The sequence below is a fragment of the Ornithodoros turicata genome, chromosome 5 (assembly GCF_037126465.1).
Source record: "Ornithodoros turicata isolate Travis chromosome 5, ASM3712646v1, whole genome shotgun sequence".
NCBI lineage: Eukaryota > Metazoa > Arthropoda > Arachnida > Ixodida > Argasidae > Ornithodoros > Ornithodoros turicata.
Genome location: NC_088205.1, coordinates 20,259,694 through 20,276,341, shown reverse-complemented (window position 1 = coordinate 20,276,341; position 16,648 = coordinate 20,259,694). Strand labels below are relative to the sequence as shown.

At 46.9% G+C, this 16,648-nt stretch overlaps 2 protein-coding genes across 2 annotated transcripts; both read left to right on the top strand.

Moving 5' to 3' along the window:
• The first annotated feature begins 903 nt into the window (after positions 1-903).
• On the top strand, positions 904-3,192 carry LOC135395626 (uncharacterized). The gene has a single exon (XM_064626723.1). It carries the CDS (start codon positions 904-906, stop codon positions 3,190-3,192), a length of 2,289 nt encoding a protein of 762 aa, XP_064482793.1.
• A 158-nt stretch (positions 3,193-3,350) lies between these two features.
• On the top strand, positions 3,351-6,185 carry LOC135395625 (uncharacterized). Its single transcript, XM_064626722.1, has one exon. It carries the CDS (start codon positions 3,351-3,353, stop codon positions 6,183-6,185), a length of 2,835 nt encoding a protein of 944 aa, XP_064482792.1.
• The last annotated feature ends 10,463 nt before the right edge of the window (positions 6,186-16,648 follow it).

Genomic DNA, 16,648 nt, shown 5'->3' with positions numbered 1-16,648 from the left:
GGACGAGAATAATTTAATTGTAAAGTGCAAGCTATGGAATAAGACGTACACGGCAAACAGGACGTCAACTTTAAACCTGAAAAAGCATGTTGAGGCGAGTTCCTTGTTCTTGTGTATGTCTGTCTCTGTACACGCTACGAAACACGTGCGCGTCACCGTGCTCTTCTTTTTCACCGCGATGCGCCAGGTCGCATGCACATGTCGTATTTTTCTGTGTGGGATAACCGCGTATTAACTTTATCGCACTTCAATAAAGGTAAATAAATGTATGTTCTTAACAATTGTATCACCCTCTCATGGTCATTTTTGTAAAAAGTAACTGTAATGTAACTAAGTTACTCTCTCAGTAACTGCAACTAGTTACTCGACCAAGAAAGTAACTATAACTGTAACTTAGTTACTATGTTTGGCAGATTAAATGTAACTCAGTTACGTTTTAGAAGTAACTTACCAAAGACTGCCCGAGAGTGGGAATAGGCTCCCACAAAGTAATCAACGGCTGAACTAATTAGTGATACACCACCACCATTGAGTAGGTCCCGTCAGGAATAGATATTGTTAGAACATTTTTTGCGTGTAACATTTTTGGGCTGAAGTTGTAAACGTGTTACAAAGGGAAGAAGACAACGATCGTGCGGGGAGCACGTGAACTGTTTTTTTGGTGTTTACTTTTGTCATTCTTGGTTCGGGTACCGTGAGACATGGTCGCAAATAAATGATGCTGCGATGGAATGCTTGAGTCCCTGTCTTTGAGCGAAGCTCCCCAACGAACGATTTCACATAACTTTTGGTGCCGAAACCCGGGATCTTCGAGGACTGAAGGTATTGAAGGACTCTGATCGACGAACACTGCTGAAACGGTAACGACGCAGCGAATCAACGGAATCGAACACGGCGGACGCCATGTCTCATCTACCGAAGAAACGTCAGGTGCTCCGGTCCCAAGTGACCCGAATCATCACCGAAGCCAACAGTCTACTGAGCGGGACTGGAGAAGCCACATTGGACGCTCTCGATGTGTTGATCGAACGGCTTCAAGCGTGTCACCAGCAACTTAACGACGTAGACGCTGAAATCGAACACAGCGAGATCGAACAGAGCGAAGAGGATTTTACGCGCACATATGAATACAACGACCGTGTGATTACCTGCATCGCCAGACTGAAATGCAAGAAGAATGGATCTGTACAAACTGGAATACAGACCACTTCTACGACGAGATCGACGGCAGTCAAGGTGAAACTCCCTAAATTGGAGTTATTGAAGTTCGACGGCAAGCAGCGAAATTGGCAGGCCTTTTGGGAACAATTTCAACGGCTGATCCATCAGAACGAAGATCTGACCCAGAGTGACAAGTTCAGTTACCTAAAGTCGGTATTAGTCGGCGAGGCAGCAGCTGCTATAGCAGGTCTGCACTTGTCAGCAGAATGCTACAAGGACGCAGTAGAGTTGTTGCAGCAACGTTATGGGACGGAAACTGCCATCATTCAGGATCACATGGAAGCACTTTTGAATATTCGTCCCGTACGATTGTCCGAAGACGTACGCGAGCTTCGTAAGCTCTATGACAGACTCCAAGCCCACATTCGCGGACTGAATGTCCTAGGTGTGAGTGAAGACTCTTACTGTTCACTGCTGTACCCTGTACTGCTACGCTCGTTACCGAGAGACATTGTGCTGCAATATCACAGAAAATCGGCAATGGCATCCATCCCGGTGGGAGTTCCATCTGATATTCAAGCTGGAGACAGCGCCGGAACGGCAAGAATTTCTGACCCTGCTGTGAGGCAATACCGGAAGAAGGTGTCAGACCTACTTCAACTGGTTAGAATTGAAGTAGAAAGCCGGGAGCAGGCAACATCTACCCAAAAAACCGACGACAAGGGACAGTACAAGACTTCTCACGACCGCAAACGCCAGCCAACAGCTTCAGTAGCCGCACTGCAGCACTTGGCTGGGAAGACACGCTGCACATTCTGTTCGTCACAACAGCATGAGACGGAGAATTGTGATTCTGACATTCCGTTAACGAAGAAAAAGGAGATTCTCAGAGCTGAGCGGAGGTGCTACCGATGCACTAAACTTAATCATCAATCCAGGGAGTGCAAGAGCAGGTTGCGTTGCAGGAAATGCACAGGCCGACATGCAGCTTCAATGTGCGATCCAAGCTACGCGTCGAAAAAAGGATCGAAAGAAATTGACGGGGATCAGGACTCTGTCGCAACGCCAACGACGTCCGTTAGCCTACATTCAGCTGCTGACAATTCAAGGAGGGCTACAGTTCTCCTTCAGACTGCGACGGCTATGCTGGCTGGAGAAATATCCACGACACTTGCCAGAATCATGTTTGATGGCGGGAGCCAGCGGTCCTTCATATCAAGGAGGATGGCGAAGAAACTGGGGTGCAAGTATTTGGAGACCGAGGAGCTTACGGTTGAAGTGTTTGGAGGCCACCTCACAGAACGGAGCTTCAGGAGAGTACGATTGTCAATGAGCAGTCGTAATGGAGAAAAGAGCTTCGAGATTGAAGCATTGGAAACCGACAGCATTTGCGAGCAGATTCTTCCGATGATTGACAAAGATATACAAAGCAAGCTGAACGACAAGAATCTGGAGCCAGCTGATGTTATTCAGACCGATTCCAAAGAGATCGCAGTGCTCATAGGATCCGACTATTATTGGGAAGTCGTCAGCGGGAAGGTGGAAGACCTCGGCAAGGGACTGAGGGCCATCGAAACGTCCTTCGGCTGGTGTGTTCAGGGTCCCATCCCGACAGGCGGAAATGTTGTACACTGTAACAAGACGGTAGTGCTGCGGACGGTGACGCAAGAGCGGCCACTGGAAGAGCTCGTGACAAAGTTGTGGGATTTGGACAGCCTGGGAATACGTGAGACAGAAAACGATGATACGAGGGATAACGACGTTGTAACGTCGTTCATGGAGACTGTGGTGAAGGTCGAAGATGGCTATCAAGTATGCCTACCGTGGAAAACGGAAGTGGATCTGGAGAGCAACGAGGCCGTCGCCCGAAAGCGACTTCATCAACTCCTGAGGAAGCTTACACGTGACCCACAGCTCATGAGCGAGTATGACAACGTCATGTATGACAGCTACGCAGCGGTATTGCGGAGGTGGCAAGCCCACATCAATCATCGCAGGGCAGGACGTACTACATGCCCCATCAGGCGGTAATCAGAGAAGGCGCCAGCACGACAAAGCAGCGGGTCGTATTTGATGCCTCGTCACACGATGCCAAGGCGAAGTCACTGAACGACAATTTGGAAAGTGGCCCCAACTTGAACTGTGACCTAGTGGCATTACTGCTGAACTTCAGGAAATATCGGGTGGCTATGGTCGCTGACATCGAGAAGGCCTTCTTACAGATTGGCGTCACCGACGCTGACAGAGATGCACTACGTTTTCTGTGGCTGAAGGAAGCTCCGACACACGATCAACCTTTGCCAGACATCGAAACGTACAGAATGACCAGGGTCCCTTTTGGAACCACGTCGAGCCCCTTTCTACTGGCAGCTACATTACAACACCACCTGCGGAGCCTGAAAGACGAATACCCCGTCACGTGTACGTTGCTCAGCGAGTCACTGTACGTTGACGACCTTCTGGTTGGAGCAGCAGATGAAGGAAGTGCCGAGAAACTTTACCGTGAGGCGAAGAGCATATTCCAAACTGCTTCTATGAAGTTGCACAAATGGGCGTCCAATAGTCCGACCATGAGGAACTTGTTTGAGGAGGAAGCAACAGCAGCGATGCCACAGGGTCAAGTGGCGGGTGTACTGAAAGTTCTCGGATTATCTTGGAATCCCGCGACGGACAACCTGACATTCGCGGTGGACAGTGTCAGGCAGATCTCCGAGCAACGTAAAGATACGAAACGTTTCGTACTACAGACAGCAGCAAGGCTGTATGATCCAATGGGATTGATTTCGCCATTTCTCGTAACCGCTAAACTCTGTTTTCAACGCACTTGGCGACTTAAACTTGGATGGGATGAAATTCTACCAGATGACATCAGACACCAATGGGCTGACTGGTGCGACGACCTAAGACATTTATCGCGGATACAAGTACCGCGATTTTACGAGTATGGCTTAAGTGACGTCGCCGACAGCAGAGTGCTGCACGTCTTTGCGGATGCAAGCACCGCAGCCTACGGCGCGGTAGTGTACCTGTGCGTAAGGGACTTAACAGGAAGGACGACGACGACACTGGTTCTGGCGAAGTCAAGAATCGCTCCACTAAAACAACTGACGCTGCCCCGTCTAGAGTTGATGGCGAGCCTCGTGGCATCACGCCTATTTCAGTACATCGGCGGAAACCTCAAGCTTGACGTTAGCGGCGTGCATTTCTGGACCGACAGTATGATCACACTCCATTGGATCCAGGGCGATGCAGCAAGATGGAAACCATTCGTAAGGAACCGAGTGACCGAAATTCAAAAGAACAGCGATTCGCATCCTTGGCACTACTGTCCGAGCAAAGAGAATCCCGCTGACTTAATGACAAGAGGAATATCAGCTCAACGACTGATCGAGAGTCAGTTGTGGTGGAAGGGACCACCGTGGATCGTCAGCGACGAGAGCTCGTGGCCAGGAAGGCCCCCAACGACACGGTTTGCGTCCGAAGAACTTGAAGAAATGAAATCCCAGGTGTTAACCACAGCTACTTCAACATCCACAGTACCGGTTTTACTTGACATCAACAAGTACAGTTCCGTACTCAAGCTTCATAGGACAACAGCATGGGTCCTGCGCTATATTCATAACCTGAAATCGCATGTCAGGAGGAGTGGAGTACTGTCAACAGAAGAGATCGAAAAGGCCGAAGTCCATTGGATAACGACAGTTCAACGGATGACCTTTCAGCACGAACTGAGCTGTATCGAAAAGGGCTCCAAACTTCCGAGCAACTCGCCATTAAGGGACCTAACACCATTCATCGACAACGACGGGATTATCAGGGCTGGCGGACGTCTACAGTTCAGCCGTGGAACGTACGACGAGCGACATCCCAGGATCTTGCCTGGAGATCATCATTACACGAAGCTACTGGTTCGTCAGACTCATCATCAACTTCTTCATGCGGGCATCAGAGATACACTCGTGCAACTACGAGAGAACTTTTGGGTTACCAGAGCTCGTCGACTTGTAAAAAGGGTCATTCACGACTGCGTGACCTGCAAGCGTTTGAACGCCAAGGCAGCAAGCGAAACGGTTGCTCCTTTGCCTGCGGACCGAGTAACGGAATGCCTACCGTTTGAAGTGGTGGGAATTGATTTTGCCGGACCTCTGATGGTGAAGGAAGCTAGCAGTACCAAGAAACGTTACATCGTCCTTTTTGTATGTGCAGTCACGAGGGCAATACATCTCGAGTTGTCCAAGGACATGTCCAGCAAGAGTTTTCTACAGGCTCTACGACGGTTCGTCTCACGGAGAGGGCTATGCCGCATTGTGTATTCTGACAATTTCTTATCGTTCAAGAGAAGTAGGAGCGAACTGAAAGAGCTGTGGTTGGCCTTAAGGGATCCGGTGGTGAAAGATCATTTCTCGACGAGCAAAATAGAATGGCGGTTCATTATGGAGCGGGCGCCCTGGTGGGGCGGGTTTTACGAACGACTTGTGCGATCCGTCAAGACATCGCTGAAGAAGGTACTAGGAAGGAAGCTCCTTGATACGGAAGAGATAGTCACCATCCTGACTGAAGTGGAAGCGGTGATTAACTCACGGCCTATAACGTTCCTCTACAGCAACAGCTCTGAAGAAATGCCAATTTCCCCAGCGCACTTCCTCGTCGGTAAACGTCTGACGTCTCTACCTACCCCACAATGCAGAGAACTTACCTCAACGAAACTATCATTAGACGAAATTTGGACAAGTCGACAAAGGGGTCTTGCCCACTTTTGGAAAAGATGGCACAAGGAATACTTGGCCGAACTGCAGTCATCTCGTTCGTCGAGAGTTTTCAAGTCATCAGCGCTCAAACCTGGCGACATAGTCATCTTGCACGATGAGAAACAACCACGGCCGCTCTGGAAGTTGTGCAGGATTGTGGACGTATTCTGCGGCAGGGATGAGAAAGTCAGGGCTTGCACCGTACGCCTACCTGATGGGACTTTGCGAAGAAGACCGGTGCAACTGCTGTATCCGCTAGAACTGGCCAACGGTTAAAAATGCGCGCTAGCCCATTTTGGGGGGGAGTGTGTTAGAACATTTTTTGCGTGTAACATTTTTGGGCTGAAGTTGTAAACGTGTTACAAAGGGAAGAAGACAACGATCGTGCGGGGAGCACGTGAACTGTTTTTTTGGTGTTTACTTTTGTCATTCTTGGTTCGGGTACCGTGAGACATGGTCGCAAATAAATGATGCTGCGATGGAATGCTTGAGTCCCTGTCTTTGAGCGAAGCTCCCCAACGAACGATTTCACAGATATATTCAACGACTTTCGGAAAGAAAAACAAACCGCGAATTTAATAAAATTCTTGTCAGTCTCAAGGGACGCACCCAGTATATATCACTCACTCTAGTTTCAGGCCTGTGGCTTGAACACCTCTTGTTTCCTACTGATGCGGAAGTCATCATATAGTGCGTTTTGAGGCTTCGCGCAAGGGCATGATCGCAATACAGGTCATCATTTTCAATTGGAAACTCTGCGGATTGCACTCGCCATACCAACAGGCTTTTAGGTGCTGTGATTTTAATAGTGATTCCGATATTTCAGTCACTCCCAGAATTGCATGACACACCCTCCTCAAGTTGCCTTGACCGGCGTACACCCTGCCGTTCATTGAAGCTAAGCATTTCACCTGGAATATTCTTTGGCCCTCAGCTTTAGAAAAGTATGTCAACATTTAGGTATTATATGAGAGGTCCTACGGTGGTGTACAACTGGAATGGAAACCCAAGTGCGTCAGTTCTTTTCTTTTTTTTTTCTTGTGGTACTTATTTTCACCGTTCCAATTGCATTGGCGTGCTTTTGTGCTTGCATTTCGGGAATGCAATGTGTTCCCCACAAAGTGTCGTCCTCTTCGAAAGTGTTCATGTCATGCACGAAAGGCCGAACCTGTCTTCTACAGTTCTTTTAGTGCAACTGTAGTGTGCGGCCCCAGTTTTATTGCTTTTTGTTTTCTACGACGAAAGAAGTAACGACTAATCAGTGTGCTTTCCGAAGCGGCTCCGTCGTGGTCCCTCATAATGACAACATTCTGGGCTGTTGGTTCAGTGGTGCAGATGTCGGTTCTAGCTTATGTTCCCTGGTTCGATCTGAGGGTCATGCCTTCCTTCTTTTTTTATGAAGAGAGTTTTGAGATTACGGCAATGCAAGGGCATCACAATTTTCTTCCTATATGACTTATTATTACGCACTATGACATAACATGAGTAGTATGTGAAACGTAGACAAATTTTCATCGCATCCGAACCTACTCCAATGTTACAGGAAGTCCCCGCTTTGCAGAATGCCAAGGTGTTAACATTGCAGAACAACAGCAGACAGAGCTTCTTTAACCGCTATCTTCACAACAGCAACGCACGTGGAGTCGAAATTCGTGTTTCTCTTTTTAAATTTTATTTGTTCATCCTTAAGAATGTGCTCTTGTTCGCACTCACAAGGCTTTCCATGCATTTTTATCAAACTGTCATATCAAGTAATGCACGTCCCACGGAGACTGCGGATTAAGCATTACAGTGCTTCCGACGAGTGAGAAAATTTGTACTTGCATCCGTGTTTTTCTTTACCACTTCTCGCATATTTCAAAATGTCTTCATATGGGACTGCGAGGACTGTCGTTACTGGCTAGTTCAAGTCTCTTATGTCACGTTATCAGTAGCAAGGCGCATAAAAGTAGTTTTAGCAGACGGTTTGTAAGGTTGTCATGCTTGTCGGCGCCAATTTGCAGCTATGTAAGACTCACAATCGACTGATTGGTTCAGGGAAGCCACGTTATATGAACGGTTTTCTAAAATTCTCAATCGTGTTCATCCCATTTCACAATAAATCCAATCAGACGCCCATAAGAATTCCAGAAGAATGGCGATTATCTGCGAGAAACATTACGGACGTTTCCTCGACTCTACTCTTGGTGCTATGAAAGGAATCTTTGACATGACGTCCGTTGGTCCCTACGATCTTATCACCACAGTTTGCGATTACATCTCTCTTCCTTTTGTCTTTGATTCTGGAGCTTATTTGAGCAATACCTCCAAGATATGGAGAAGGCCTGTGCCCTGCGTCACACTGTAAGGCATGCGCGTTACTATTGTGGATGTTGCTATGAAGTAAATGAAAGAACGAACGTGAAGAAAGCTCGAAGCAGATCGCAAAGCAGGACAGGCCTCCAAAGGTGACGTAAACGTGCATGCCCGAGTTATCTAGGAGGTGTTCGTTTACCAATAACTTTTTGTGTCGGGCCTTACTCTGCTGCCACCTCTAGATGTTCTGATAATAAGCACTCTACCGCTTGTTTGTTTGTTTACTTTTATTTTTCTAGGGGAGGGTGTTGGTAACCCAGGAACCTTCTTGATGGTGCGGGAAGAGACTGTAACACGCAAAATTTGGAATTAAGCATTGAAATGTCCTCATGATAAGGCCAAGAACAAACAAGCGTATGATACAGTGATAACGGAGTAACAAGGTGCAAGTAACAAAATGAAGTGCAGTTACGGAATTCGTCTTCGTAGCTTATAGAGTATAATTTTTTTTTCATCATAATTTAAGGTAATTTCTGAGGTTTTCCTCCGACGCTGTCACACATACACCGGCACAGTCTCCTTAGAAGTCGCCCCAGGACGCACATTTCTCATCGTCGACGGCATCCCCATTTCCCACAGAGAGAACGAAAATGGATATTGACCAGCCTTACGAGTGCCGGTTATCCCGTTCCACACGCTACGAGTAGCAGCCCAGAATTATGAGCAGCAGTACAGCAAACAAAGGCTTGGCAAAAATTATCAGAGCTGATTATCACGTTTTCATTCTGCGTTATGCAATTGCTGCAGCCAGGCTCCGCACGCGATATCTTATGCCCCCTTTCTCGTCTGCCCACGCCTCTTTTTTCATCTTCCTTCTTCCTCACCTCATACTTTTCTTTCAAGTTGGCTTTCCTACATGTTCTTCTGCTATCAGGCAGAACCTGCACCAAAGGAGGTGTCCCTGAAATCTGGTCATGAGTTGCTCAGATGTGGGACAGGGACGATGCAGTACCGGTAGGTTGTAAGCCAACACCTGGTCTACAAGGGACCGGTGAAGACCGAAAAGAGCCTTAGAAGTGAGCCCCCACCGGGTACCGCAGAGGTAGCGCAGAACATTCAATTCAATTCACAATTTCATTCAAACATTCAAGAACAATTCGTTTTCGTAGCTTATCGAGTACAATTTCTTTTCATCATAATGTAGGATAATTTCTGGGTTTTTGCTCAGGGGCTGTCACACATACGCCGGCACATTTACCTCACAAGTCGCCCCAGGACACACATTTCTCATCGTCGACGGCATCTCCGTTCCCCACAGAGAGAACAAAAAAAAAGGATTAGGAGCTGCCTTGCGAGTAGCAATCACCCCGTCCCGCACGCTACGAGCAGCAGCCCAGAATTCTGAGCAGCAGTACAGCAAAGAAAAGCTTGGCAAAAGTTATCAGAGCTGATTCATCACGTTTTGTTCCGCGCTGGGCAATTGCTGCTGATAGCTGGGCTCCGCACGCTATATATATCTGATATACAAATTCCCTTTCTCGTCTGCCCACGCCTCTTTCCATCTTCCTTCCTCCTCGGCTCATACTTTTCTTTCAAGTTGGCTTTCTTACACGTCCTTCTGCTATCAGGCAGAACCTGTATCAGAGGGGTGTCCCTGAATTCTGGTCATGTGTAAAAAAGACAAGCGATCGTTTATCGCTGAATCTTACAAGTACAAGGTCGTGTCTTTCAAGCTTAAGTGGACCTCCAGGGCCCTCAATTTGTGGCAGGCCGTGACACTCGTCGTCTGAGAGGGGCGATTCGCTCAAAACATATTTCATATTTTTTTTCATCTTCTTGAGATCACTTTTGCCATCCCATGCAAACACCAATCCGGACAAAATTCACGTGCAATAAAGCGGACATGCAGAGTCACCTACGAATAAAGTTTCAAGCGCATGCAGCAACGCGTCTCCGAGACAGGCGACGTCGAGCAAAAAAATGTCGCATCTTGCCCCACCTTACCCTACTTTAAACGACTCTCAAATTGTGAAAGTCGATTGTACTCGAGTCTCGAGATTTCAGAGTTGACATAGATGCTTTTCTAAAATTTGATCGGCACGTTATGTTGTGGATGCCAGTTACCGTATGCTGCATGGGCATCATTTGACGTATTGCTTTGGTTTTAGAGACGTATGCTGCTAGCACTTTACGTATCTTTGGTACGAACAACACTTGATTTTGCTTCGGTTGCTTGGAATTCTATCACTAGAAACACTGAAATGATTGAGCGGGTACAGAAATGCTTTGTTTGAATATTTTACGGTACATACTCGTATATTGGTCGTCCCATTTATTCGATGTACTGGAGGAGTTGAACTGTAGTACCTGCTTTGGTTTCAAGTAGAACGACGTCTGATGTTACTTTCCTCTTTAAGTGCCTGCATACTATATTTGACTGCATTGAGTTATTAGCATCCATTGCAATTCGCGTCCGTCCATTAAAGCGCGTCCATACTTTTGCTGCATTTGTTCTTGATTCTCATTCATCACCTATGTTACGAAATCCGCTTGCATACTTATGTACATACAGGGTGTCCCAGAAAACGTGTCATTGAATTATAATAAAAAAACTACACCACCTAGAGTCATGCGGTCAATGGCATTTGTTCTTACTGGGTTTTTGCCACCTCCTCATGTGAATGTCGTGTAGCGTAAGTTTAATTATGTCAAATTTTGCGAGCTTAAGTTGGAAATTTGCCTAGTTTACCCCACCAATGTGAAGAGCGTGTCTAATTTAGTCAAATTAATGATAATTGACAGGGATATTCAGGAGCTATCCCATCGGAAAAAATAGCCGCACATCATGCACTACGGAGGACTCACAGAATAGCGCACGATGAATTTTTCAGCGCAATCTTTGTCAGTCCGACGAAAGGAGGTTGGAAACCCAGCCCTCCCCGACATCGCAGAGAGAGATAATACAGGCACCGCTTTCGCTGCTGGGATGATGCTTTCCCTCTCCCAATTTTAGGACCTGTTACTTTTTCTGCAATCACTCTGTGGGCTGGCTTCGGAACCTCCTTTCGTCGCACTGAGAGCGATTGCGCTCAAAAAGTCATCGCACGCTATGGTCCGGTGCTCCGAAAAGCATGATATTCGGCTATTTTTTCCGATGGGATAGCTCGTGAATATCACTGTTAATTATCATGAATTTGAGTGTATTCGGCATGCTCTTCATATTGGTGGGGTAAAAAAGTGACCTTTACTTAGCAAATTTCCGAGTTCAGTTCGCAAATACTTACATAATTAAACTTCGAGTACATGACATTCACATTAGGAGGTGGCAAAAATCTAATAAGAACAAATGCTGTTGACCGCATGGTTCTAGGTGGCGTAGTTTTTTTATTATAATTCAATGACACGTTTTCTGGGACACCCTGTATACGAGGTACTACACAACTGTAGATATTTCTGATTCTGATATTAGTAGGTTTCGTAATCGTATCAGGTAGTACTATAACGCTTTGTTGTTGTGCTTTCCAACTGCAAGAGCACCATAGTGCTTCGGCTGTTCATTGGCGCTGAAAATAAACAATGAAATGGGATGAAATGTTTGTACCTGTAAAGCTCATAATTTTGTGCTCCTTTACGTTACTGGCTCGACATTAATTTGCGGAGGAGACGGTATCGATGATCTCAGTTAAACAGTAACTTCGGTTAACGTAGTCGCTAGTACAGTCCCGTAGTATTTTAATCAGTAAGGGGAGCGACGTATGACATTTTCTGTTTCCGAATCAAATCTACGGGTACTAACTTGCACAGTGGCTTATTGGGTGAAGGCGGTTCCACAATTCCACAAGAAGGGCCACGAAGACTGAGGATGTCACTAACCAGCACATCGCGTTTGCAGCAAAACATTCCTCCATCTCATGTTCACTCTGCTCTGAGACTTGCCTGGCCCCGTGTTATTCATAACTTCGATTGAACAGTAGCTCGTATAATATTCTGAATAGGCAAGCAGAATCCTTATAAAGTTCTCGCCCACGGAATGATTACCAGGCCGGGGTGCTCTCGATCTAACTGCGCAGCACATGAAATTCGCGCGATCGATTAAAAAACTCGATTTTAAAAGAGAATCCGTAGAAAGTGTACCCTTTTGATTTCCACTCTTCAGTTTCTCTCTTAGTTGGCAATAACGCGCAGGAAGCCGCACAGGAAGTTACGTGTTTTTGAAGCTCGAGGCACGTTTCGACGAGGCCGGCTAACTTGATGGCTGCACCAATGTGATATTCGATAAAGTCATGACAGAAGGCCTCCCTTGGAAAATGTCTGTGACACAGCCTTAATATTTCCTTGTGTATGTGGCACTTGTTCGCCACAAAGATACGAAAGAAAGGCAGAAGAATGAGAAAGAAAAAGAAAGAAAGAAGAAACGCACTTCATCATGGCTATCTCGGTTGACAGAAAGTTTTCTTTGGCACCGTGAACCAACTGAAGCCATGAACAGCTCGTGCAGGAGTGGGCGGGATAGCGCTCTGCGGAAAGACTTCAAGAAAAACCATGGAAAAACGTCAAAATGATGGGGTAGGATTTGAACCGCCAGTCACGATGACATTTCAGGAGGAGTTAGTAGTAGACGTTCAGAAAAATATACTGTTTTTTTTTTTTTTTTCAAGGCAGAATCAGAAGGAATATATTTATGCATAAGTAAGATAAATGCGGTCATCCCAGCCGCTTCATCTGGATTCAAAGCTACTGGATTTTACGGTTTTGGTGACTCGCTATTTTCTCATGTACCGGCAGGAGCGCCCTCTTTCCTGTGCTTTCTCGCATCGTACAATTTTCCATATGAAGTCAAACCTCGTTAATATGACTACGACCGTTGCCGCAGATGTTGGTCAAGCGAATAGTCACATCAACGAAAAGAACATGACATGCACCAAAGGAAAGCCTCTGATATTCGAAAGCATAAAAAACTGACTGTACCCGCAGTCCCACTATGGGCCCTTCAGGCACCACCTATGCATGTCAATGTCCCTGGCTTGACTTCTAGAAAATCGGCTACAACAATTGTTCTTCGCCAACTGACTCTGAGTCTGCTTCATCGCGATGAAGGCAGAATTAAAACCTTGACTGATGGCTCATCGACACAGACCGGCTCTACCTGTGCATTCGTAATCCCTGAGCTGTCGATTGAATGAAGCGCTAGGCTGTCGCACCCGACATTTCCTGCTGCTGCCGAGCTGCATTCCATTCTTATGGCGCTTTCCTTCCTTGTGTACCGTCAACCACCCATGCACTGAACCATATACAGTGACTCCAAAACCGCCCTCCAAGCTCTGCAGTGCACCATAGGCTCGAGCTCCCTCGCTTCACTGGTGTGTGACGTCCTCAGGGAGTATTCGTGTGCTGCCACACAGACACATAACATCACCTTGCAGTGGATCCCAGGTCATTGTGGCGTCCCTGGGAATGAGGCTGCCGATCTACTTGCGAGACGGTCTCATGTGGCACGCAGCGTACCGACGCACCCTACGTATTTCACCCAAGCGGACGCGAAGCAAGCAATTGGTACTCTTATGAGACGTCTGTGCAGTGAACACTGGCGCAGAAGTGTCCCTTCTACGTCGTTCCTGCGCAAGGTGGACCCAGATCTCCGTTTTTATATGTCGTCAGCGCTTCCTCGACCCATCACGTCACTCATCTACAGGCTTCGCCTCAACGTGCCATACAGTGGACGACTTTCGTTTAAGCTCGGCATGGTCCCGCCCCCAACTGCGGTCTGTGTGATGTAGTTGAGGACGTGGATCATATATTCCCAGACTGCCCGAGGTACAGTGCACACCGTTGTACCCTTGTGTCGTCCCTGTCCCGCCTGGATAATCGGCCATACTCCACCGAAAAGGTTCCTGGGTGCTGGCCAGCAAATCAGCTCATACCTGCCATGCGCGCCCTTGTGCAATTTCTCGTCTCGACTGACCTCTCTGACACATTGTGACGCTCTTTGTTTTTGTGCATTGAGATTTCGCTTTTGGTGCCAAGCTAGGTGGTGATGTTCTCATTTATTATGTTTCCATTCCGTTTCAAAGCGTCGAGTTTTGTGTAGTTTCCCTTTCTTTTCTTAATAACGTGTCCTGGAGTAGCCGTTCCCGAGTGGCTCGAGACTAACATCTCCATTTCTTTCTTTTAAAAATCAATCAAAGCCTCTGATATGTGAGCGCCATTTAGACTAAATAAGGTGTGATCGCTATTGAACGCCCGCACGCCAATGGCGTATAGACACGGGTTTTCTCTGCTCGAATTCGGTGATTCGCAGGTAGTCCAAGAATAGTCATTCAGCGATTATTCCTTAGGTGGTGTTCACAATCTTGTTGCACATTGTAGGTGTACACTCGTGATGGCCCCACGCCACCTGTTGTGACCACTGCTGATATGCCATCGTGCCTGTGCTCGTGCCTGTGAAAGACTTATGCAGTGGTTCAACATCCCAACACACACACACACACACACACACACACACACACACAAAAGGGAAGATGATGTGGTGGGTCATTCTCCGCCGTTACGGCGGTACACTGCCCCATTGCGCTTGTCGAAGGGATGAGAAAGAGATGATGATAGAAAGGTGTCCCATTAGGGTTCGTCCATTAGTCCAGTGCTGGAGAGGAACTCGGCAACAGCTCGTAGGCCTTGCATCAGATGTGAGGGGTCCGACCATGGCCCAAGAATTTTAGCTAAGTCGAACTGGCACCCCAACACAGTGAGAAACGCTGCTCCTTTCAAATCTATACTGCACAAACAGCACCACGAGTTAAACGGAAAACATACTGTAGGAGTGTGTGGAGGCGGGGTAGTTGGTGTACATTCATCGGTCACTAAGCAGCACAAGGACGCGGACAAGTAACGAAGACAGGACGACTGCTAACTCTCAACTGACACTTTTTAGTAAACAAAACATGTTTAGATACACAAAAGAAGGGGGTGGAGGGGGGAGCCTGTTCCTAGCAACGTGACAACATCGGATTAAACTGCAACGTGTTCCCGAGATAACTTATCTCCGCGGGGGAGAGGCTCAGTGACGGAGCGCTTACGCATTGATTATCGTCGTGTTTAGTAATGAAAAAGGCCTCTACTATTTCCCTCGTTAGCTGCTCATTGTGTACTGATAGCACATCTGTTCGCGTGAGGTCTGGTTTGCACCCACAGTCTCGACAGTGCAAAGCGAGGTGCCCGGATGGTGTTCTCTTAATGGATGCACCATGTTCTTGAAGTCTAACGTTAATACATCTTCCGGTTTGCCCTATATAAACGCGTCCGCACTGCAGTGGGATCCGGTAGATCGCTCGTTGTTGGCATTCTACTGTATTGCTGCATTGTATGTATTGCTGCATTTTATTGTTGTATGTATGCATTGTACTGTAGACTGTATTATGCGGATATCCCTCTCCCTTTTCCAAGCCATTCTGGGTGCGCAGAAACCATGGAGTATAGAACATTCGAACGCGTCATTTTATGTGTAGGCGTAGTTTTATGTGTGGGCCACATATGGCAGAACATGCAGTCAGGCGAAAAACTACTTCCCACATTGAAGTTTTTGATCATGTAATATCGTGCACAGATAATTTCTGGCACAGATGGCACTCTTCAGCACTGTAGCTCTTTCCTTATTATATGTCGTCATTATCGCTTGCAGCAATGAACACTCAAACCTTCTATGGAAGTGCAACGACACCCACGAGAAGTGTACGGGTGCGGACAGCGAAGGTATAGCGACCTGTCGGACGACACGGATGAAGCTTTTAATCCACAGTTTTTAGTGGGTTCCCCAGCTGTGTTCAACAGTATGGAAAGCACATATGGGCAAAGCATACACGTGTAAGTTAGGTGAGAGAGGATGCCCAAATGCAGGGCAACTTGGTCGTATGCCAGGTGCCTCCTCCTTCGACTGTTGAGCACGCACTGAATACGTCACCGTTTCCGATTCCAGGAGCTAGATTGGGCCGCAATAAAAGCCCTTAGTATTCCTATATATATATATATATATATATATAGGGTGAGGTAAAAGGATTATCAAACGGCCACGAAGTTTTACAGAAGTTCAAAAAAACACGCGGAAACATATTTTAGGGAAGTTGTGTGTAACCAGCTACGCACCTTTTGTCCTGACGAAGACAGTGCCACTGTCGAAACGTCGACCCCTTGCCCTTTTTAACGTCTCCCTATGTAATAAACTAGTGTTTGCAACTTCCCTAAAATCTGTTTCCGCGTCTTTTTTTGAACTTCTTGTGTGTGTTTCCTATACATACAAATACAAAATACAAACTCACTCGTGTCATCGCACAACAGGAATAGCCATTTCCGGAATTCAATACCGGGCGTTCGTATTCGTTTCCATTTTTGTTTACTGTAATCGAGGTGGTAGTCGTTTCCGTTTCCGTTATGGTTACCATCTCCAATTTTGG

Coding starts and splice junctions, on each gene's coding strand:
- LOC135395626 (XM_064626723.1), top strand. CDS start 904: ATGTCTCATCTACCGAAGAAACGTCAGGTGCTCCGGTCCCAAGTGACC.
- LOC135395625 (XM_064626722.1), top strand. CDS start 3,351: ATGGTCGCTGACATCGAGAAGGCCTTCTTACAGATTGGCGTCACCGAC.